The 26055-nt window shown below is 38.2% G+C and overlaps 1 protein-coding gene across 3 annotated transcripts; it reads right to left on the reverse strand.

The window, feature by feature from the left end:
- On the reverse strand, positions 1–25223 carry KDM4C_1 (Lysine-specific demethylase 4C). 3 transcript variants are annotated; one of them, XM_051211789.1, is made up of 14 exons: positions 25129–25223; positions 24852–25094; positions 24396–24816; positions 24259–24362; positions 23916–24225; positions 23744–23884; positions 17109–17272; positions 15755–16045; positions 13047–13462; positions 11800–12160; positions 7932–8105; positions 5156–7748; positions 4927–5005; positions 1–691 (listed from the first exon to the last, which is right to left on the reverse strand). In XM_051211789.1, exons 1-12 carry the CDS (start codon positions 25177–25179, stop codon positions 7611–7613), a joined length of 2814 nt encoding a protein of 937 aa, XP_051071890.1. In that variant the 5' UTR covers positions 25180–25223; the 3' UTR covers positions 1–691; positions 4927–5005; positions 5156–7610. The 3 variants fall into 3 exon arrangements, with proteins under 3 accessions (XP_051071890.1, XP_051071889.1, XP_051071888.1); XM_051211790.1 differs by lacking the exons at positions 23744–23884; positions 23916–24225; positions 24259–24362; ... (1 more) ...; positions 24852–25094; positions 25129–25223 and having other exon boundaries at positions 7632–7748; positions 17109–19999; XM_051211791.1 differs by lacking the exons at positions 11800–12160; positions 13047–13462; positions 15755–16045; ... (5 more) ...; positions 24852–25094; positions 25129–25223 and having other exon boundaries at positions 1–5555; positions 7632–7748; positions 7932–10835.
- Between the last annotated feature and the right edge of the window lie 832 nt (positions 25224–26055).

The raw sequence follows: 26055 nt of genomic DNA on the forward strand, positions 1-26055 counted from the left end.
CTCTATACTTATTTGTTCTGCCGTTAGTTAGTAATATGCTGTTTATGAACCTTTTTAGAACACATATAGTTTGGGGAGTAGAATAATATATTTGATTCAAAAAGGTTGAGGTCACGCAGAATGATCAAGCCCACATGGCCGAGCAACGATATTTCGATTAAGTGTCTTTGTGGTTATATATTGACTTTTCACAGTTGTCCAAAGGCTAATCTTCATGTTTAGCTTCAAGGATCGTGCAGCTACTATGTGTTGATCGGTACCAGTCGGCAGTTAAACTGGCCAATATTATGCACACAAACAACAAATACGTTCCACAAGGCTTTTACATCATTAGCTAGGTATTCAGTTCGCACTGTTGAAAATGTTAAGTGATTTATGAATAATGAGCAAATAGACGCACGAGTTAGTAGTGTGAAATATATTCATCATTTTTAGGTTCAAATGTCGCCACCAAGTAACCGGAGTCAAAATTAATTAGTCAAGAAATATAAGAATTTATGTTGATATAAAAGTTCGCCAACTATAAAAAAATAAATCCTATTAAAAACACTATGTACAATCAGTAAAATGCAAAACATGGTTAATATATATGTACTGTAAAAGTCATGTTATGAATTCGGGGGAGCGACTGAATCTTCAAGATCTGTTATTGCCCATGGATAATCAGTAGACGAACCATCAAAAGCCAAATCTACGAAAAATAAAAATATTGTAAAGGACTTGTAAACAGACTGAGTTAAAGTAAATAGCTTTCTGTAAAAACTTATTGATATGTTGATCTTTCCAAACTTATTACCACTAAAGCTAATCCCTATATGCATACTGAAAATTCAAGTACGGTTAGAAAATTAATCAGTTGGGTCCCTTGAAAAATAATATTCTACAGTGTGGGCAACCGCGAAAGAAACAACTGTCATCAAACCCCTAACGACATTCAAAACTACCTTGAACAAGATCGAATCCCTTCGCCACCTCATAGTAATTCTCCTGTCCCTATGACGTCATTTCCCTACGACCTTATCACGACGTCCCATCAGTGCTCCACCAAGTCAATTTGAAAAGTTTGTGAGATTTACCCTTTGTGTATCTGGGGACCTGACTAATGCTTATCATGACCTCACTAACGTAAGTGTAAAGTTAGTTTTCAAAGCAGAACAGGCTCTCAGGGACTACAGTCCGAGAGTCAGTCTCTTACACGCCGTGCAACTAAATGGGAAGGTAGAAATTCGGAATAGGGACGGATGCCGTTCTCTTTCAGAAGGTTGAAACCCCAAACAAAAAACGATGACAGGTGATTTTAATGCCCAACCAAGCAAGCAGTCTATACTTAACCGAAAGTCATTTTAGTATTAATGTATTGCAACTCAGTATAAATATAGTGAGTACTGAATCCTTCAACTATGTTCAGTTAAACACGCTTTTCTAGCAAGCATCAACCTGCAACTAAGAAATCGAATCGTCTGACATGGCAACTCCACAATCGACCCACAGACGGATGCAAAAAATTATTGTAATGAACAAAGACTTGGTGGGGAAAACCGGTTTACTGTTTTGTGAAAAACCAAACTGCCTTCGTAAAATATGAAATCTCCCAATCCTGTTGCTATCCCTCTTCTCTTAATTTAAATCACATACGTCTGTCCACACCGCATCATGTTGCCCAAAGCCGTCGTTAGAGATGCTTAGTGGATGACTGTCATCCATTCTAGAACATATGTCTAGACTCTGACCATGTTCTAGTATGAGCACGCATTTGTATGCATCGTACTGAACGCAGAAGAGTCAGAGCAATAAGACTAGAGTTTAACTTAACGACGTAAATGTCAAGAGTATATTTTATAAACAGCTAGGTGGAAAATTAGTCAATGTTTACTCCAGATACCAAAACACCTGTAGAAACGGAAGATCTACTAGCAGCTTCAACCAAAAGGGTTGGAGAGATTAGTAGAATATAGTTGCGCCCAATGAATTAATCGTTGCTAGGATCTTCGACACGAGTGGTAATATCGGGATGATTTTCAACACCAAGGTACCGCATAAAAAGAGAAAGTAGTTATACTCGTAGTCTTGACGTAGGTCAAGCCATACCAGGTCCAAAATCGATGGAGAAATGGAATTATTGAAGAAAGAATGGGAAATATTTTGTACAAAATGTGCGGGGCGCTTAGAACTCTGACCAGACATACAAACTAAATCCATAAAAATAAGAGGACAAGGAACACGGAAGACATGCAGGTGAATCTACCACTGGAGATAATAAATGACACTTTAATGGCGGAAACGTCAAAGGACACTATAAAAAACAAAAGAATGAAGAAGGGGATAATAAAGGCACTAAAAAAGATGGAATGCAGCCACAAGCCAGTTATCAAGGTACCAGCAGACCCCAAAGGAAACTCTGACTTCGAGGCGTTCGGACGGCTCTCACAAAGCGCAACAAAGCCCCAGAGGCTCTAAAAATCCCAAAGGAATTCCATCCAACAAGAATCCGAAAGAAATTTCTGGAATATCGAGGTGGTATGCCCCGGGACGACCGAGGGTGGGGAGAATCAGCTCTCCCTCTCTTGAAACGCTCTGACATGACCACGAGCATACAACCATTGCCAGGGAGGTCCTACTTACTGTCTTTTCGCAGTGGAGGTGTTGTTTACGAAACTGGGAGGGCGAAAAGTGAATGTCCAGCGTTTTAACTGGGTTGGTGGATACAGAGGGTCCACCTAAAAGAGTTAGAAAATCCTGATTCCAAACCAGTGGTGAACAAGGGCTCCATTATCCTGAAGGAACAAATGGCGTACGGGACAGTTACTGGTCACAAAATACCAGGGGACTGCATCTCCTGACGTTGCTCCACTGCCTTGTGGATTAGACCTTTAGGTTAAGGGCTCCGGGTGTGGCCCCCAAAGAAAATCACCTGTTTCAATCTGGGCACCCGGGCAGTATTACAACCAAAACACAAACAAAATGACGATAATTACTGAAAATGTTATTCTCGCCTCGATTAAAAGTCCGACAATTCATATTCGATATTTTTTATATACAACGTCACTTATCCACTCTCTAGTATTCCCCCTTTAAGTATCCTTATTTTTCAACTTACACAGCAGCTCGTTTATGGTGAAAACTCTGTTCTATCTAAACGATTTCGAATCACTGATTAGTCGAAAATTCAATACTACCACCGAATACGAATACTGAAACAGTCTTTCTGAAACCATGTGTACCATTCAAACTGGCTGTTTTCAACGTTCGCACACTTGTGCAGATTGGACAACAGAAGAGGTTGGCTATGTCTTTAGAGTCTCAATATAGACGTCTGTTGTCATTCGGAGACCCATATTCAAGACTCTAGTGAAGTACTACAAATTCGCTCTCCAACTGTCGCTTTGAAAAGTTTGTATTAGGTGAGTTAATCCGGGGGCCCTGTGGCATCGTATGGTTTTGCTGGCGTTAGGGTCGTATTAAGAGCTCGAGATGAAACAGCACTAATCGACTAGATCCCCATTAACAGTCATTTATGTGCTGTTAGATTAGAAAGTTTCATCAAAGATGAAATCGGTGCGAAAAACGATGTCATTTCGTCATCTCTACCTATGCTCCGACAGATTGCAACCAGTATGCGATCAAGTATGAGTTTTACCACCAGCTAACAGTTCATCTACAGAAAGTGCGTTCGACAGATATTGCAGTATTAGCCGGAGATTTGAATGCTCAGGTCGGACGTCTAGGCACAACAGAGAGTCGTCTAGGTGGCCAGTGGGGACTTGTTGGTCGCAGGACAGATAACGGGGACCGTCTACTGCAACTATGCACAGACCACAACCTGTTTCTGGCTAGCACTAACTTTCGGCACAGTCATCGCCGATGTGCCACCTGGCGTCCTCCCTCTGCATCTCAAGCCTGGACTCAGATTGATCACATCGCGATCAGCTACCGCTGGAGTGGTTGTGTACAAGACTTCCGCTCCTTTTGGAGTACCTATCTGAACTCTGATCATGCCCTTGTTTAAGCTAATCTTACCTTACTTCTCAGTAGCCAACAAATTCATAGTCCTAAACGGATCGGAGTCAGTAAATAAGTTGCAGCTTCTCTTGCAACTCAATATCAAACCGAGCTAGGTTCAAGGGCAGCTAACGTTCCACCGAAAAAAATTTTGTGTGGTGCATATGTATTTGATGCCCCTTTGTACCAATATTTATGTGTTCAAATAAATAAAATGGTATAAATAAACAATTTCATATAGTAGTGAATTGGCTGGATCAAAATTGTTATAGCCCACACCAAAAAACTACAAGTACACCTTTTTGTGCATCTTCGACACTTAATAAAAACTTCTCCTGCTTTCTTGTGTCTTTTTTCGACTTTGAAATTGTGGGTTCTGCGTGTTTGTGTACTGAAGCCGAATACCGTATTAGCCGTAATCAAGTAGAGGACGTAACAGTTTAAATAACTTTTCTATCATAATATAATGGTTCAGGACGAGATGAGAGCTGGAAAACTTAGTGACAAATCGGGATGACCCACGAGAAACATCGACTCAACAAAAACTTATCACATAAGTTGTCTCCAAAGATTTTACCATGCAAGTTTAGCTTAATTAAATAAAGCGAGATAATGATTAATTTCAGCTGACCATCTTCAAGGTGTAAAACACTCAACAATAAGAATCAATTATTGAAGTGAAATCGACATTTAGTTAGTTCAGAGTTTAGTCACGGAGATTAGTTAGTAACCAACCAGAAGACTGATGAATAAAATACTACACCGTGACTTCCTTTTAATTTCAAATATCATACTTGTTAGTATATAATTTAGTTTGCAACCAAAACAATCTTATTAAGGCTAGTAATTAATTTTCTTACATTTATCTAACAATATGATAAAAGGGAATGGATAAAAGAAAAAACCTTATGCATTGTTTTGACTTACTATCTGAATATTTAGTTTTTGGTTGTACATAAAACTGTTCACGATTAAATACTCTAATCTCTCCAGATTCCAGTTGAACCTATTGTGAAGTAGAAACAAATTACTGAACAAATTGAAACTATGGGAAAAGCTATGAGAATAATATGAATTAATCAAAAATAAATAAATGAGATACCTTTTTTTACAAGTTGAACAACAACAACAACAAATATATATTTAATGTACTTACTTGACTACTGATTGTCATCTTAATACCGAAAAGAATAAATACTCGAAATAGACGACATAAAAAACTAATCTGATTTCCATAAATTAGACACAGGAGATGAATTCATTAAACTTTCTGTTGTAAAATATATTCCAAAAAAAAACACTAAAATTGTTATCAAACAATTGCAGTTACACATCATAAACCGAAATTCCGTCATTTGATAAGTTGTGTGTTGTTATAATAAATTGATCCAATCCAGACAGATAGATGAGAGGGATGAATTGATACAAAGTAAATAAGTGATGAATGATTCAGAGACCGAATTACTGAACACGAGCCCTCAAATTGAACTGATATCAGAAAACAAGACAGATGACCAGCAGAACAGGTGTTTTCTTATTAAGAAAATAACACGCTCCTATACACAATAATGAACACAAAAGTATGATTATAACTCATTTAATAAATTAGCGGTTGGCGGTTACAAGCATTATAAGTTATCCAATCACCAACGGAATTAATGCCTGAATATTAAGCTTACTTTATTGCAGTCACATTACATCATGGATCGATACAACAGACATTAATTTTATTCGTATCAACACATTCACTGTAGATTTAATTGATTCTACATCGAAATCTGATTTTTAAACATCTCTCTACTGAAATTATTTCTTCAAATATATGAAAAGCCGCAAACGATGTACAACGTTAAAGAAAACCGAATCGGACGAAACTCCGTGTGATTTTCTTTATCTGTTCTATAAAAGTGGAAATATTTGTTTAAAATGAAAATATTATCGTGAACGAAAAATCAGATACGCTAAACTAATTTATTGTTCATGCAAAATTACACAGTGCCTTTACAAAATATGAAAATCATACATCAAATAAATTATTTTTACATCTTCCTTCAGTTGTGCTTTACATACTTCTTTATTCTTTCAATTCCGTTGTTATTCCGATTTCTCATCAGTTTCCTTCCTTTTCTCCTTATTCCACTAGATGCGAAACGTTTTTGGTGCTGAGATGACATCGGATTTAGATGGCCCAAAAGGTCAATGCGACATTCCGACGAATGGCGTGGCACAGACTGCGACAACCTAGAAAGCGGCACGTCGAGCAGATTGACCGCAAGTGACCTTCTTTTGAAAGCGGGATGAGTGTGGTGTACGCTACGTATTTTGACATATTTTGGTAGTATGCAGCAACAATCGGAAGTGGGATGCTTGCCAGCAAAACATTTAATTAAAGAGAAGAAAAAGCGAAACAGAGAGCAACTGGAATAACAAAAGAATTGAAAGAATAATGGAGTACGTAAAGGACAACTGAAGGAAGATGTACAGATAATTTAATGTATGATTTTCATATTTTGTAAAGGCACTGTAATTTTGCATATAACATTAAATTGGTATAGGGTATCAGAGTTTTCGTTCACGACAATATAATACATAACATGTTTATTGAAGGTGCATTCAGTATGAATAAACAATAAAATGATAGATTTTTATCCAAGAACAGCTAGCAAGCTAATAGGACGATAAGTGTTCACTAATAGAAAGTGGATGCTCTTGAAAATATGTTCAGTGTTACTTGAAGCAGCTGGTGAATAAATACAAAGCATAACTAAACTAAATTCCAACATAAATGTTTTTATTCTCTCGATCACGAGACACCACTCTATAATATTGAATTGTTTGTTAATGAAATTTATTCTTAATGTGTTGTCTAGTATATGTATAAATACAACTATTGTTATTTGCTGGAAGGTTGCCTAACATCATCAAAACATTTATGATTCTTTCGTTCATATGAGTTTGATAATAGAAGCAAAAGAGTACTGGATGGTTTTTAAAGTAATATTCACAACCTTTTGTATCCCAAGTCCACTGATGATATCCAGACATGTGAAACTGTTAAATATTGATAAAAACGAATACAGATTGGGACTTCCAGATGACCTACAGTGAGTTCAATTTATGAACAATTAAGAATCCTCCAGCATGAACACAACGAATAAACTCAAATAGACCAGACGTCTGGGCAGGCAATCACATTACAACTTTTACAATCTACCCACCAATATGAGATAGAGGAAGTGGTACTTCTAGGAGAGATTTACATTTCGAACAAACGTCGAAAACTGAACAACTGTTTATACAGTAACATGTAATGACTCTGGAGCACTTAACAACGTTAGTAAACTAAAAAACAATAACAATCAGTCAGATAACAGGAAAGGTCGTTGTGAAAATATGAATTAGGGAAAATGTCATCGGAGTTATCCTTCAACGAAATAACATGTAATAACGAAAAACTAGACAACCTTTGATCTTCTTGGCAGAAAATATGGAAACCTGATCTACACATCGTTACATCAACATATGCTTGACTCAAACATTTGATTATTTGACAAAATGTGTGTAAAGGAAATAAATGTGAACGTTTTACAACTTCAATATATGGCCAATATTTAAACAATAATTACACTTACTTCCCACTGTTCAGAAGTAGTACCTTCATACGTTCCCGCATATTCCATCCCATCATCCCATAAAACTTTAATAAGTGATCCTTTTTCTGGAGGTCCATCTTTGAACCAATTAACATTCTAAAAGTGAAGAGAAGACTAGATTCATTACTGCCTTTAAAAACACTAATTTTATTCAATAATAAGAACTGGTACGTATGAATTACTAAGAATACTCATTAACATTCACAATAATTTGTGAACTACTCTAATAATCGCAACGTATAAAAGTATATAAAATTAAAGGTTAAAAAGTGTTCCTACTGTCAAATACTCTGGTGGTGTATCTGATGAGAAGGTTCCATCGGGAAACGAAATACGGCAGTATAGAGGAGTTACTCGTCGGATAGCAATAGCGGATGAAAATATAGGATCATTGGTTTCTTGTACCATTACTTCATCTCCTGGGGAAACGGAACCGTGATCGTGAAAATTTGGCTTTTTGTATTCAAAAGAGAAGCAAAAGATTAAATACGAATGAACACTTTTAGGTTAGTACAAAAAGTCATGATAGATTATTTGGAAAACAAGAATCTGTGATCATCAGTATAAAAAATTTAGTAGGAACTAAGAATGATTTAAAAACCAATAAAAATCGTGTTGTATACATATATAAAGATTTAATCCGAATCCAAAAGATGGCTTGAATTACTGGAACATACAGCATATATACACAATATATCAAGGGATTACAACACAGAACCATGGATTTATTCAAGATCAAGTTCGATCACTCAAGCTCATACGCTTTAATCAATGCAAAATTTACAGACTTCTCTACCTCAGTCAGTCAGTAAGAACGTAGAATTTCGTACGTACGTAAATCAGTTCGAGCCGCCATACCACATTAGCACAGAGATGCAGTTGTCGATTCAAATCCCACAGTGGTAGAGGTAGTAAGAGTATAAGCAGTAATCGGAAAGATTAGGGTTTAAAGATGTTATTCAAGGAGTATAATCCAATGAAATAAATTTGGAAAGAGGAAAAGAAAAGGGACATGATAAATTCAGAAGATTAGAATTTGGGGGAACATAAAAAGGGGATGCACCTGCGCCATTCCAAACGATTTTGAGTCATGTCATTCAGGGTCTCTAACCATCGGTTGCTATCGTCTCTCAGATCCCAACCAGGTAGTCTACACCTACCAACATGGCTCAGTCCACTTGTCAGTGACTTCATAGATTTGTGCCATGTTTTGGTCTGACCTCCCCTAGCTTTCTTCCAACTTACTCCTACACCACAAAATATCGCTCGTCGGGGCGGTCGGTGGTTGGACATACGTAACACGTGTCCCAGCCATCTCAACTGATGAATTTCACTACGTCATCAATTGATTTGCCATCCTTACCTAGTACCCGTTTCCTAACAACTGCCTTACTTACTCGATAGTCCCAGGACATACGAGCAATATTTCGAAGACACCTATGATCGAATACTAGTAACCTACGGATATCCTCTACTCTTACCGGCCATGTTTCACTGCCATAAAGTAGAACGGAACGAACTGCTGTGCAGTAAACACGTCCTTTCGTTGATAGACGGATATCTCACCTACGCCACAAATGACGCAAGTTGGCAAAAGCTAGTCCAGCCCTCTGTATCCGTGCTGAGATTTCATCACACACCAGACCACAATGGCTGATGAGACTCCCAAGATAAGTGAAGCAATCGACACGCTCAATTACTTCACTCCCTATCATTTGTTCGGGTGTCAATGCAACCCAATCCTGAAGCAACATTTTGCATTTCGAGAATGGGGAGAATCGCATCCCGAACATGCTTGCATTGTTGCTTAGAGTGGTCAGAAGACTCTGCATTTTGTCAGCGTCTTCACCAAATAAAACTATGTCATCTGCATATTCTAAGTCAACGAGTGAACTTCCTGGTAGAAGTTCAACCCCTGGAAATCTAGACGAGGAAAGTGTTATCTCTAAAAGTACGTCAATGACAAAGTTGAACAAGAATGGAGAGAGTGGACAGCCCTGACGAACACCACTTGAGGTAATCAATTCTGATGACAGTTCGCCATAAGCTCTCACTCGACCAGTTGTGTTCGAGTAGAGAGCCTTTACAAGGTTAATGTACTTCTTTGGTACTCCTTTCAGTGACAAACACTGCCATAGAACCTCACGATCAACAGAGTCGAATGCCGCCTTAAGGTCGAGAAGTACTGCGGTTGTGGGGCGTCTGAATGTGTGTCTGTGTTCTAGAACCTGACGTAGTGTGAATATCTGGTCTATACAACCACGTCCAGGTCGAAAACCAGCCTGATTTTCTCTAGTCTGCTCTTCACGAACTTTAGTTAGGCGTCGAAGTATTATTGAAGCTAATATTTTAGATACTATATTTGTCAAACTGATTTCTCTGTGATTGTCACAAGAGGACTTTTGTCCTTTCTTATAGACTGGCACAATCAGTGATTGAGACCAGTCAGATGGGATTACGTCCAGTTCCCAAATCCTACCTAAGACCTCAGTTAATCTCACTGCTAATACTGGACCACCATCCTTAAAAATCTCAGGAGTAAACCTGTCAGGGCCTGCTGCTCTCCCTTGCTTCAGATTTCCTATGGCTTTTTCAACTTCGTAAAGAGTCAGAGGACCTACACTAACTTGCCATTCAGGTTGACTGGAGATCGTGGGAAACCGAAGTGTGGCTGAAGGCCAGTTGAACTGATCCCTAAAGTGTTCTGCCCATCGATCCAATCTTCTGGATTGAGAATGAATAATATGTCCATCTTTCTCTGAGAGTGTTTCGCTAATAGTCGGTTTCCTTAACAAGTCTGAACAATTGTCTGCTATTACCTATTGCCGCTGCCTTTTCAATCTCTCTTGCTTTCGCTACCCACCACTGTTCACAATCATTGCGTAGACTTCTTGTCAGCTTGCGCTTAAGCTGACTCCGCTCCTAATTATGTTCAGAGCCAGGTGGAATGAGTTTCCGAGCATCTATCAGTGCGATAGATGCTGCTGAGATCCAGTGTTTCTCCCTAACCTTCTGGTTTACCTTACTAGCAGATATCACTGCTGTTTCCACAGCTTTTCGGATATCATTCCATGCTGCATCGGGGTGGGCATCACATACATGGCTGCCTAACTGTTTTCCTAGTTGTTCCTGAAATATACTCTTAGCTTGACTATCATTAAACAGGACCCTAAGAGGTTTCCTTGCAGCGTCTTTCCTACGTCCAGTAAGACGCAGACAGATACGCGCTCGTACTAGAGCATGACCTGACTCTAAGCATCTGCTCCAGAATGAGCGGCAGTCTTCTATCGAGCCCCTCCATCGGTGGCTGATAGCGATGTGATCTATTTGGGTCCAACGTTGGGACGAATTAGGGGGTCGCCATGTTAAAAGATGTTTTTCCTTATGTTTAAAGTTAGTATTTGCAAGGAACAGGCGGTTATCTGAGCATAGCTGCAACAGACGGTCGCCATTATCTGTTCTTTGAGCCACAATGCTATAAGATCCACCTAGGTGTCTTTCCCTATCGCTTAGTTTACCTACTTGAGCATTAAAGTCACCGGCCATTATCATTACACCCGAGCGCCTAGCTTTTCGGAAAAGGTCGGAGAGCTTTCTGTAAAACTCATTTTTTACATCATCTGCGCTGCAGTCAATGGGAGAATAGGCAGAGACGACGAAGAGGCAACGACGAGTGTCCCTATCTTTTCGGATTCTTACTGTTCCGTTTAGTCGGACAGCGCACAAACGATTGTCTACTGGCTTCTCTACCTCTCACTTTGTGTTGAAATTTGGTCATTGGTCATTACACCTAATAGGGCCAGTTCCTTCTAAAATAACTAATGATCAAATGTCTATGACATGTCACCTATCATAAATAAACAAACCTCACAGCTAAATAATAGAAGAATCATACTGCTGTACTCCAGAGGAGTTCCTCTACACGAGATGAAGTTATCTGACTCTTCATCCCACTTGTACTAATGTCAATCCAAGTATCCTTGCATCAAAGAGTTCAAAAAGGTACCAAGCATTATGTGAAAATCAAGAAATATAGTGAAGTATAGTGAATTTTGTCAAAAGTTATTTACTATATTTTGTTTTGACTGAATACCAAAAATAATGAGTATTGTATTGATAAATATAAACGCACAACGGACAATCTTACGTGATCGTAGTTAGTAGGATGTTTACTGCATGCGATATAAAAGAAACGAGGATATACATCAGTTCCAATAACAATACCAGCCATTTGAGCACAAGTAACATGAAACTGTGTAGAACAACCATTATGCCAGCAAGAAGCCAATGGAAGAAATCCTCTCCCAGGTAATTGACACACAAAACATATTGAAGGAAGAGATGATGCAATTTTGTCTCCAGTTTCAACTGGTATGTTAGTATTGTCAGAATGATGAACACTAGAAATCCCATTGTTATTATTCTGAATGAATGGTCTTATTTTTTTAAAATTAAAATCAATTGAAACTGTGGAAGTAGTGTTGAGTAGCTTTCGTGAAAAACGATTACTGTGAAATAAAAGAGGAGAAAAAAGGCAAGTCAAATATGTATTAGAACAGTCTTAAGGAACCAGACCTTTTCAAAGGAGAAATGTATTGATATATTTCTATCATTTACAATTTAATACTCATAGTTTTGTTATTTTTACTCATATATTATTATCAACAGTATTTGGTGTTTGAATAACTGAAGAGAAAAAACAAAACAAGTACACCTGCATATGCCCTACATAGGACAGAATCTGTTAACATTGATAACCAAGTGTCTGATGAAGCACTAAGATAAGCAGGGAAGGCGATTTTCGGGAAGAATATATTTGGTTGCATGTAAATATAGCGTAACGTGAGAACAGAAGAAGCTACCCACGGTAGACCGTAACGTGATTTGGCGATGATGTTTGACCGAGAGCTAGTTGGTGTTTAGCAAAACGAAGATGGTCATTGACGATCCTGAGTGTTCACAAGACCGATCCATTCTAAAATAGATGGAACATGGTTAGCAGTAAAGTTCGGGAGGCACATTTCGTTCTACTTGAATGTATCTGCATCCCAAAGTTGATGTCCGCCCTGCAATTCAAACCCAGTACCTTTAGCTTCAAACTCCAACGAGTTACCTACCCAGCTATTGAGTCTACATAGCCACAAACGTGTTCAACGGGTCCCAAATAGAATGAAACATGCGTTCTGGATTCCACTGCTAATCATATTCTATACACTTATATCATAATGGCTATATCGAGGCTCACAGAACTAACATATGTCACTTAGAATTGATCGAATTTCAGTAAAAATATCAACAACCAGATAACACAAACCTTTACAAAAAAAATATGTTAAGGAGTTAGTTACCATAAAACAGCAAACCTAAGTAATTATCTCATGAAAGAAAACTTACTTCGATTTGTTTAATCGACGTATTTTACTTCTCTGATCAGGTGATTCATAATATCCTCGTAAAATTTTGTTATCAATATTAGGTGGTCTCTTACGCACTAATTTCAAATTCTTCTGTAAATAACTTGAAGATTTGAAGGGAACAGTCTCAGAGAAGCAACTTGGCGAACTGATATTTTGCATTTCATTAATCACACGTTTATTACTTTCGCTGGAATATAATATGGCTGAAGACATAGCTGATTTGATCGTGTCTTCAGAAATAAATGCCAATCGTTTAGGCACATCTTCAAAATAGCAACCTGGAGTAATTAGTGCACAAACTAAATGTGCCCAGTAAGGTCGTCCAGTAAATGCATTATTTATGTTGGCTAGTGCTTTAATAGCTCCTCCGCGCATATAACAGAATACACACGTCTGTAAAATAATCAGATGCAAATAAACAATGTTATATATATATATATATGACTGTCTGAGCTAAAATGAATCTGTGTATATAATAAGGTAAAAGTAACTCACAAATGTACACCCTAATTGAACATTTTGGCAAAACCATCTGATAAAAATGGACCTCATAAGACTATTTACAAGAATACAACCGATGAATAAATATATTTTTTTGTTTCATAATTAAGATCACGGGGCAATCTTACCTAAACAACCATTAAGAACTATGAAGAATTGGACAGTCGTCTCGACTACGTGTAGGACTCCTTAGCGATGAGCATTAACGACCTCACCGAGCATCAAACTCAGGACCTTCGGCTTCGTGTGCGAACGTTTAACCTCCTATAACTTCAAATTCACTTAAGTAGCTCTTGATAAGCTTTCGGGAAATCGTGAAATATTATGAGAATTAACATGAATAATATCAAAAATCGTTTAAAATGTCGAAGTTTTGAGTATTAAACAAACCAAACATACGGATGGGAAATTTTTTTTCCAGAAATCTCGGAAAATTGAATAACAGTTAATGAAAAAACTATTAAATAAACTTCATAATCAAGATGAAAAACGAATATACTATAATTTGTGTGTGATTTTACAATTTATCATTAATCCACATAACCAATAATTCACGTGGATAGTATTTATTCTTTGAACTATATAACTGATACCTATGCTATAATGAAACTTTAAAACAATAATAACAATATATAAATGAATAAGCATTTGCTTATTATATTTTCATTATTTACAATGGGAAAATCGAAAATAACGGTGCAATAGACTAAGATAATTAAATCTGCATGACAATTCTTGTATGCAATTACTTGCTTAATATGAATAACCCAGTTTGCTAATAAATTGTACATCTTAATAAGTCATAAGAACGATTGCTTTTTATCAACATCTATTATGAAACTATTCTAACTCTCGATTGTAAAGATATAGAATGAACTGTCTTTAGTTTCATAAAAGCAATTTTTTCTAGAGATAATTCCCGGAATTTACTTACGCTGCGTGTGAGGAAGATACCCATCAATGACATTAGGAGATGGACGCTAAATAATGCGAATTTGATTTACGTTAGACATATACACCATTGGATCCAAACTCAGTTGTGTTAAGGCAAATCACTCTCTGTAAGACATTAAGGTTTTGGGTTCGATCACTGAAGATGTCCACTAATGAGGAATCTCATACTATAACAAAACAGTTGTCTAGTGTTTACATGTTTTCAGTGGTTGTTTAACACAGAAAAATTTGTAATATAAACTGCACGATGCTATATTGTATAGCAGTGAATGCTAATAACGAAATATCGGTCAAGTTGCATTATACAACCACTACCCTAACTGATTTGATGTTGCGTTATATTTTGCTTTGACGTCAAGCAATTGGAGAAGATTAACAGAAAGCCGTAGAACTAAACTCAAAGTTCTTTAGCACTACTAATTATTTAGTCGTATATTTACAATTTTGACATAACTGGTGACGATTATATGTGGTATGGACCCGATTCCATTAATTTTTTAGTCCGAAATATTCCCATGGAGTCATTCGTGTGTGTGTTGAAGATAAAATACCCCTCTTCATAACATATACACTCGGCAGGTTGATCATACTAAACATCTTGTTGGACATTATTTTATCAAGCTATTGAACGGATATAAAAGAGGGATAGTTCATAATACAGCTTACGCATAATTGAGAATATAATCGAATGGCCTAGCAACACTTTATTTAACCTTATTCTAGATCACACACTTTATTTACTGAAGCATGCTTCAACTAAAAACATGGAAACCATCTGTACTACTAATATCTCGTAACGGCCAATCATCCTCAAAAGAGAAAAATATAAGAATACGTAGTTGCTACTGGTTCTTTTATCGCTGGCATATCAAAGTTTAATACTGCATTAAACGAGGTAAATTATAGAATGTCTGGGTTAAAAGTTGATATTAACACTTTAGGATGAATTTTACTTTAAGTCTGTAGAATCGCATCCTGGGATAAAGATAAATATCGATTAGTCACTTGAAAAATAAGACTTGAAGTATCTGGAGGTATTATTCTTGCAAAGATGGTTTAATGAAATAGTACAGCACGGTTGAATGGTACACTATGTTATGACAAAAATAGTACATATTATTAATAACAGAATCACATTTTTGTCACAGTTTATAATCATTTCATTCATCATGACAACGATACGATTACAATACGTAATTTATAAGACATTAAATGACATTATTAACTTACGGGTTTTGAACTCGCCATACAAGCATCGCAATACCAGGATCTTTTAAAGTTCAGATTATGTTTTTGTTCTAATGAAGACTCATATTTAAATCCAAGTTCATCTTGAACACCATAACATCTAGCATGTACAGTTAAGCAACAACGAAAACACCTGAGTATACGACTTTTAACTGTCGGAGGAAACTGTACAGAAGAATTATAGCTGCGATATGCAACTTCGGGAATGTGTGGTTCTGAGTATAAAGGTAGTTTGTCTTCTCGATGTCCACTAGATAAAAGCTTAGAAACATGCTAAAATGATAGATGACAAAAGTGATAAGTAGACTGTATTTTCCTAAACTAAGAGTAAAGTAATGGGTCAAGTCTGAAATACAATTTGATAGTTTTCATACATCTAGAACAACTTAATATTATTGTTGACCATAACACGATAGCCATGGTACAAAAACATTTCTACCTAGATATAATTAGAGAACGATATTGAATAGCTGAGACACACACGTTGGTGGATCAGATTATTACGTGAGTGTTCAAAAAGTATAGTCGGATCAGTAGAATATGAGAGATTATTATCTTGAATTAACCTAACAGATTTACTCTGTTAAAACAAGTAAACACACTAAGAGCTATCAAGAAAAAATATTGATACACGTCAGTAGTTCGACAAGGCCTCAAGTATTTTACGTTAGAAACGGCCATTTAAAATTAAATACAAAATTACCCTCCTGTTATTGATGTTAGTAACTGAATTTTGATCAGTTTCTTTTTTGCATGTGCATCCTGAGCGGATTACCTTGATACTGCCATCACGTCACAACTTTTCAAGTTGAGTAGTGGCTAGCAGTAGGGTTCAGAAAGTGGATTTTGTCGTGTTTGGGACTCATCAGCTAGATGTACATGCATTTCAGTGTTGATGTTCGTACTGAAGCTCGAACCTAGTATCTTTCACTTTAGACGCCCAATACCTTATCCACTGAATTAATAAGTTCAGATAGTTACTTGTCTGTGCAACTGGAATGAATTTTACTATTAATTTGTAAGGGTTCGCATCTTCTCAGATAGGAAGAAACATGCGTCCTGGTTTACAATCCAAGCCACTATTCAACCTTACTTAAAAACTTGTATTTCTTATGTTCAAGTTTATATAACACTCGATATTAATTAACATCCCATGTTTTTTATTCCATTTATTTATTTCCTCTATGATGATGTGAAATGTGGCAACTGCATCTTAACCTCTTCTACATAAAAGTCTTATTTTACCAACACTTAGGCAACTACCAAAAGTACAGATTTCATATAGATCCCAAATTTACAAAGGTTTACCGATAAAAGAGTGCTAAGATTTGTTCACCTGAGGAGTCCACAAAAATGAGCAAACAGCACAATATGGTTTATGACTTCCAATGAAAATGTTGAAATTTCGTTCAATCTGTTCATTAGCTGGATTTCCACACCACAGAGGGTACAAGCGAGGGTTAGTAGCGATATGAAAAGGAATTTTGGCCGTTTCGAACTCTAAAATTAGAGGTAAATATCTCAGGAAAGTAAATAGCAAACGAATATATGACAAAGAAATTGACAATAAATGAGTAAATATGAAGAACAAGAAAGTTACAAGAAGCGTAAATAAAAAGCATTAATGAGTACTCTAATGGAACTCAGTACACTCTACTAATCCAAGTCAACCACTCCGTTTCAAGCGACATAATAACCTGGTACTTATGTTCATCGGCCTAAATTGCAGCTCCATAAAAGCACATGAAGATGGAATTATCAAGACGGATACAAGACCAGTAGATGAAGTATGTGGTGGTAAAAGAGAATCGGATAAATTTCGAACACATAGTTTCCTTTATCATCTTGAAGAGAGCATGAACAAAGATTTGATCATAATAGCATGAGTTCGTTTTATTTCGTTTGGTTGTCGTCAGCTGCTTACAATCTGTGATATGTAAAGATCATAATTACAAAATGAGTCTGAATCGCTACATGAAAGATTCTAGTTGGAAGTTGCTTTAAAGACACATAAGTATAGTGTATCAAGGGTGTAAATAAACTTAAGACTGAATAAAACATTACACCTCATATAAAAGAACCTTCTACGACAATTATAGTAATCAAAGATCCAAAGGGCTGAAAACAAGTGGTTACGTAAAGAGTAAACACCGTTTTTCATGCTATTTGTAAAATCTCTGCGATCATGCAAACCCTCGCATTTTCTTAAGAACCTCTGAAGTATAACCAAATCACACATTGGATGGACGAAATGACTTATAACACAACTGAAAACTGAGGCCAATGCTTTCGATAAAGTGGTCAATGATTTATATATCGCATGTTAGATAAAATCCATCAGCCTTATCCACGACCTTCAAATCAAGGTTTGCAAGAACTTCCACAAATCTCTCTCGAAAACTCAGATGAAGGAACAACTAAATTTATGGCTCTCGGAAAACCCTCCGAAGTTTATTTATAATTAATTGAATAGAAAGCTTAATAATATAGAAACATAAGCCTTATTACTGGGACTCAAATCTCACAAGTACTGACAGGATCGATACAGAGCCTTAATTTGAAAATTTATTTGACTAGCTAAAAGATCTAAATCCAATAAATGAGGGAAAGAAGGGCTGGTTCAATTCAGAGTCAGTTGATATTGCCAACCAATATTTCACTTCGAGATCAAAGTCGGATATTCTATCCAAAGAGCATCTGACAACTTTAGGAAATATTAAACCAAACGACAAGGTAATGATCATACGAAGAGATTAAGGTTAGGGTGTCATTTTAATAAACACAACTCAGTATACCACTAAAATGACGTCAATCCTAGACGACCAATTGAGGTTCAAGGCAAATAAAGACAACAATGATTTAACTAACTCAACAGAAAAACGAATAACAGGCATGCTTAGAGAACTTCTAGGAAGAAAATGATTTCTAATTCTGCCTACCATGATCTACGACATCGTGGCTCATGCCTGGCTCACATATATGGTCCACCAAAGGTGCACAAAACATGATATTCTGTGAATCATTAATTCGCCGTATCACAAAGTTGCACGCTGGTTAGCAGATAAGCTAGAACCCGTCCGCTAAAGATATACGTTAAGAAATTCATTTCAATTTGCTGACAGACTAAATCATATGAATGTTACTGGTAAGTCCATGGTTTCTTTTAATGTAAAATCCTTGTTCACCAAGATAGCACTTCCTGGAATTATTGATAATAATTTGCAGAATTCTGATCTACCTTTACCAGAACCAGAATCTAAAAAAATACTACTTATGTGAACAAATATGTCAAATTTCAGTTCAATAGCGCTATATACCGTCAAAGTGGTGTAGCAATGGGAAGTCTATTATATCCAATTATGGCAAACATTTTTATGGGTTATCTTGAAAACACAGAGCTTAAACAAACGATTAGCGAAACGATGGAATACTCCGGATATGTTGATGACACATTGTCTGCAACAGTAAACACCGTGCAGTCCACCTGTTAGAACTCTTTAACAACGCTCATCTCAACACAGTTTACTACGGAACACGAGAAAAATGATATGTTCTACTTTCTTGACATTGCCATACAACGGAAGAGAGAAGGCACAGTTCAACGTTCGGTTCATGAACGTTTCAAAAGGCCTTTGAACAAGAGAGAGAAGTACTTTAAACAATGCAGTTACCAAACATCTCTTGCATACAGGACATTAGGTAGATACCGTACAATCCCTCAAAGTGGTTAATAATCGGTCAAGTTCCAGTCTTCCAAAGTTAGCGGAAGATGCTGTAATCAGGCGTTAGAAACCTAATTCATGTGCTTAAGGGGAGATGGTTGTTAATCTTCCCTTGCCTTGGTGACAAATACTCCCTGATTACATCATAAAGATTCTTTTTAAGTCTCCTTTAATTAATCATAAAATTGGCCCCCAAATGCCCTGGTACGGCCGAGAGTGGGGAGTCCGCTCTCCTTTTCGAAATACTCTCACACGGCCACGCGTATACAGCCTCTGCCAGGGAAGTCCTACTCATTGCCTTCTCGTGGCGAGGGTGTTGTTTACGAAAATGAGAAGACAGAAAGTGAATGTCCGGAGCGTTAACCGGATCCCAAGCTAATGGTGCACATGGGCTCCAGTATCCTGAGGGAACAAATGGCGTATGAACCAATCGTTGGTCACCGGCTACCATGGGACTGCATCTCCTTACGATGCTCCACTGTCCTGTGGGTTAGACCTTTAGGTCAAAGGCTCGGGTGTGGCCACCTAAGATAACCACCTGCTTCGGTCTGGGCACCCGGGCAGTATCACAGCCCACACGCAAATATGATGAACTGCCTATAATTATGGAAACTACTTTACTTGCTTCAACTAACAATCAAATTATTATTATTATTATTATTATTATTATTATTATTATTTACTACAACATTATTCACCCTCTTTTATACTTATACAGCGGCTCGTCTTTGGTGGAAATTCGACTGTATCTAAATGTTCTCGAGTCACTGTCCGGTTGAAAATTGTATGTTACCACTGAATATGAGTACTGAAGCAGTTTTTCTGAAACCACGTGCGCCATTCAAACTGGCTGTTTTCAACGTTCGCACACTTGTGCAGATTGGACAACAGAAGAGGTTGGCTATGTCTTTAGAGTCTCAATATAGACGTCTGTTGTCATTCGGAGACCCATATTCAAGACTCTAGTGAAGTACTACAAATTCGCTCTCCAACTGTCGCTTTGAAAAGTTTGTATTAGGTGAGTTAATCCGGGGCCCTGTGGCATCGTATGGTTTTGCTGGCGTTAGGGTCGTATTAAGAGCTCGAGATGAAACAGCACTAATCGACTAGATCCCCATTAACAGTCATTTATGTGCTGTTAGATTAGAAAGTTTCATCAAAGATGAAATCGGTGCGAAAAACGATGTCATTTCGTCATCTCTACCTATGCTCCGACAGATTGCAACCAGTATGCGATCAAGTATGAGTTTTACCACCAGCTAACAGTTCATCTACAGAAAGTGCGTTCGACAGATATTGCAGTATTAGCCGGAGATTTGAATGCTCAGGTCGGACGTCTAGGCACAACAGAGAGTCGTCTAGGTGGCCAGTGGGGACTTGTTGGTCGCAGGACAGATAACGGGGACCGTCTACTGCAACTATGCACAGACCACAACCTGTTTCTGGCTAGCACTAACTTTCGGCACAGTCATCGCCGATGTGCCACCTGGCGTCCTCCCTCTGCATCTCAAGCCTGAACTCAGATTGATCACATCGCGATCAGCTACCGCAGGCGTGGTTGTGTACAAGACTTCCGCTCCTTTTGGAGCACCTATCTGGACTCTGATCATGCCTAGGTCTGCGCCCATCTTACCTTACTTTTCAGTGGACAACGAAGTGACCGCCATCAACGGATTGATATTAGCAAGCCGGTTGCAACTTCTGTTGCAAGTAAGTATCGAACCGAGCTAGCTTCTAGGCTGGCTGCCATTCCACCAAAAAGTAAAGATGAACATTGGCTGCAATTGCATGACGCCATGAAAACGGCGGGTACAGTCAGTTGTGGGTTCGCGAAACGTCCAACTTATAAGCACTGGGTTTCTTCTGGTTCCTTACAACTCATCGAAGCCCGTCGGTCTACTCCGGGTGACCGTGAGTTTAACCACAAACGAAGGATGTTACGTAATGAAATTGGGCAAAGCTTGCGTAAGGACCGAGAAGCCTGGTGGTCGGAGCGTGCTAATGAGCTGGAAGCAGCAGCTGCATCTGGTAATTACCGGAAGCCCTTCCAACTCACCCGAGCCACTGGCAGCAAGAAGTCTGGTGGGAGCGGAACAATCTGCGAGGATGACGGAACGCCAATCACTAACATCCATCGACGTCCTGGACGATGGGCAGAATTTTTCGAAGGGCAGTTCAACTGACCTGCTGCTTCGGCAACATCGGTCAGACTGTCCTGCCCTCCATGGTCGGTGACGACTGATCCATCAAACGAGGAGGAAGTCCGCAAGGAACTCCAACTCTTGAAGCGTTACAAATCACCTGGCCCAGATGACTTACTTCCGGCTCTTTTTAAAGATGGTGGTGACTTTCTGACTAAGGAATTGACGACGTTGTTTGCAAAGGTCTGGGGGCTAGACAGTGTACCAACGTCATGGAATGATTCAATAATTGTCCCTATCTTTAAAAAGGGCTCACATCGTTCCTGTAACAACTATCGGGGGATAAGTCTACTTCCGATTGCGTCCAAGCTATTGGCTTCCGTCATACTCCATAGGTTGTTCGAAACCCGAGAAAGATTGACTCGCGTGGAGCAGGCTGGTTTTCGTTCCGGTCGAGGATGTATTGATCATATCTTCACCCTCCGTCATACTTATCACAGGCCAACAGGGCTGTTCTCTGGAATTGTCTATTGAAGAAGGGTGTGCCTGAGAAGTTTATTAACATACTAAAAGCCCTATATACAAACACCTCAGGCAGAGTGAGGGCATACAACCACCTCTCTCCATTGTTCCATTCAAGCAGTGTGGTTAGACAGGGTTGCCCGATCTCACCATTCCTCTTCAACTTTACCATCGATGACATTCTGGAAACAGCTCTGATGGATGTAAGTAATGGTGGTGTGGATCTGTTGCCTGGAGAAAGACTTCTCGACCTTGAGTATGCGGATGATATTGTCTTACTGGGCGATAATGCCCAAGCCATGCAATCCACACTTAATCAGTTGGCAATCAGTGTCCGTAGGTACGGTATGTGCTTTGCACCTTCGAAGTGCAAAGTACTTCTACAAGACTGGCAGGGTTCCAATCCTGTACTCACTCTGGATGGTGGGCAGTTAAAAGTATTCGAGAAGTTCGTGTATCTAGGTAGCTGCATAAGTGCTGGTGGGGTGTGAGTGATGAGATCAATGCACGTATAGTGAAAGCCAGAGCGGCTTATACCAATCTGGGCCACCTTTGGCGCCTTCGTGATGTTAATCCGGCTGTAAAAGGTCGGATCTACAACGCGTCGGTGAGAGCAGTTTTGCTCTATGCTTGTGAAACCTGGCCTCTCCGAGTTGAGTACGTTAGACGACTCTCTGTGTTCGATCATCGCTGTCTCCGGAGGATTGCTGACATCCAGTGGCGACACCATGTCAGTAATGCAGAGGTTCGGCGTCGTGTGTTCGGGCACAGAGATGATAATTCAATTGGTGTCACCATCTTGAAACACCGACTTCGGTGGCTTGGACATGTTCTACGAAGGTCGTCTCAGAGAATTCCACGTCGTGCATTATTTGCCGACTCTGGGACTGGTTGGAAGAAGCGGAGGTGGTCAGTGCATGACATGGTGTCGTGGCATGAAAGAAAGCTGCAAAGGGCTGACTTCTGTTGGTCCTTCACGACTCCCTGGTTGGGGTCCGAGAGATGGTGCGACACAGTGGCTAGAGACGTTATCAGATATGGCTTAGAATAGAAGCCAGTGGCGATCCTGCTGTAACCTTCTTTTACTTTCTTCATAAAAAATGGTTGTGCCTCCCTTGACTGAAATATTTCTTCTGATTGTACCTTTCCGTTCCTTCATTATTACTATAATACCTTACACCAATCTCTTCGTTATTGTTCTTTTTTCACGCTCCTTACCTTTTTTTCTCTTTGAGTTCTCATTGTTTTGTGTGGCACATATATATTGGCGCTCTCTTGTACCAATATCTGTGTTCAAATAAAATGAAATAATAAAATAAATTATATAATCGTGTCTTTATTTCTTATATATATATGATGTTTTAACTGCCCTCGTTATATTCGTTAAGATTTCTCGGCTTTCCAATAATACTATATTCCTGTTACGTTACTGTATGCCACATAACTCGTGGTTTTTATAATGTATGCTATGTACCGTCGAAATTAACAAGCAAATACAGTTAGAATATTGTAAAATCTATTTGAAAGTTAGTAAATGCATACAAAATAAAGTAGCCAATATATAAAATTCAACCAGAAAAACCTACGTTTTGAGGAATACCGCAGATCAATAGAGTTCAGATCGCCAACTTTGGGAGGCGGTGAATCAGAAGAGTAAGGTTTAAAAAGAGAAGGGTCTTTGGCCATAACCTCATTGTTCTCGATACCCAATATATCCTTGGCACTGTCTAAAGGCTAGATAATCTTCAGTAAACTAACCTGGATATGTGAGTGTGCTCTCAACATGATGACTTGTTTCCTTTGGCAGATATTCATCGAGAGGATGTGGTGGTAGGTTTTTTCCATTTTTCCAATCATTAAATAACTCGGGCTGAAATCTTCGCACAAAAGGATCCATACATATTTTAACTGTGTCATCCCAACAGGTACATATTTTCGCATGTTTTCCGTACTCTATCCACCTAGTAAGTGCAAAATTTGTTGATTCAGCAATGTTTAAACCCATATTGAAGCCGGAATGATAAGCATAAGGAAAAGTTATCATAAATTCACCTTCGTGTTGTAAAATCTAGGAATATATGAGATTGGAAGTGTATCTTACTTTCTTAGTTGGGATTCCAGATTGGGAAAGAACTGTAGGACTAATTAAAACGCATTTATGCCTTAAGAAACAATGACATTTCAAGAATTCCGACCTAAAATATTCTTAAAGACAATTAGCTTTTAAAAAATGCGTACCGGAAACAAAGGATTCAAATTTACGCGCAAAAGCTGGAGGTATGACGTACCAGCACTTTGGAAGACCGTAATGCAGGTAGTTTATAGAGTATAAGTCTACATCTTCAACATGCCACGGAAACGTAGATCGCCACATTCCATAATACAAATATGGAGTATTCACACCTGGTATTTGTACACCCTCTTCTTCGAAAACCCGACTTAGTACTGAGTCGAGTTTTGCAATGTTCCAAATATGCTGGTCAATATCCATCAAAGTTCCACTGACATTAGCCCCATACAGTGGACGACTTGTGCCTATCGACGACCAGTATTTTCTTTCAAGGTGATCGTAATCCCTGTACTTAGGGGTGCAATATATACTTGATAAAGCAATATTTTTAAAGTCACTGAATTTGAGACTTTTTCTGGATGAAATATCCTACACTGATTGTTGAGAAAATTAATAAAACAGACCTGAAAATATATACCACGTCCACCATATGTGCTTTGACATATAGGTTTTTCTACCAAACATTCATCAATATTATCATAACCTTTGCGACGCCCAACCCAATTTGAAGGTGGTATTACTTTGCAAAGCCCTACATGATGAGCACCGAGGGACTCTATCATGGAAATACATTTGCTGAAGTCTTCAAACTCTGCAACCGTAGGTTTGTACACAGGTATTTCTGGAATTGTTGCTTGATTAAGAGTCTTAATTTTAACACAAGATGGCATTCATACGTACCTCTAACTTATCAATAAACGGAGTTTGCGCCAGGCCGTAATCTCGGTACATGACCTACGGACTGACCTTATGTCAAATCCAGCTCCAAAAGATTCAAATGCGCGTGGGCGTATTAGAAGAAACTGTGTTATAGGCAGGAGGAAGGCTTTCCAAAAGTGCGTTTCAGTCTTATCAAAGCAATTCGTTCTCTAAAGGCGCGTACTTGTTGTGATCATCTTTGCTTTTGTGTACTTGTTGCACCCAAAAGCATTATTGGTCTACTTTAACTCGAAGTATTTCGGTTAAGGTTTGAAATTTTGCTAAAAATTTGTTCTGTGGTGCCTTCTTTCTGAATGACCCTGGCACTTGTGTTCATATTGTGATTATATTGTGTTTCAAACTTTATTAATTTGATAACAATGTTTGGCAGTACTTATAAATCCATACATCCAAATTGTTTATTCCTCGTGGAGGAAGGAATGCGATATGATGAGTGTAAGAAATGGTTCCATAAGATGTGTACACGTTTAAGTCCCACTGCATTTAAAAGATGCTCAAAGCTTAATTCGCATTAGCTTTGTATGTTTTGCTGTACGAATATGTATCTACAGGATCTATTCAAACCACTACCTAATAGCAAGAAATATATATAACCGTGTATGTTAAAGGACTGTATTCACTATTTTATGAACTATCATTTAAATCGTATTTGGGTACTATAAATCATTTAATTTCCGAAATTACCTGTCCAATTCGGTGAGTCTGTCATAGCTTTTTTGACAGTATTTTTTTTCCAAAAAGCTGTTTTATATATTTGTTCATGAAGCAGCATAATAATCTCAGACGGTAATAATCTTCTAAACTACTTATCTCTGCACCTCCCAATTTTTAATAATACGGACTTTCAGTTTATATATGTATCACATACCGTACTCACTTTGATTGTTT

The sequence above is a fragment of the Schistosoma haematobium genome, chromosome ZW (assembly GCF_000699445.3).
Source record: "Schistosoma haematobium chromosome ZW, whole genome shotgun sequence".
Classification (NCBI taxonomy): Eukaryota; Metazoa; Platyhelminthes; class Trematoda; order Strigeidida; family Schistosomatidae; genus Schistosoma; species Schistosoma haematobium.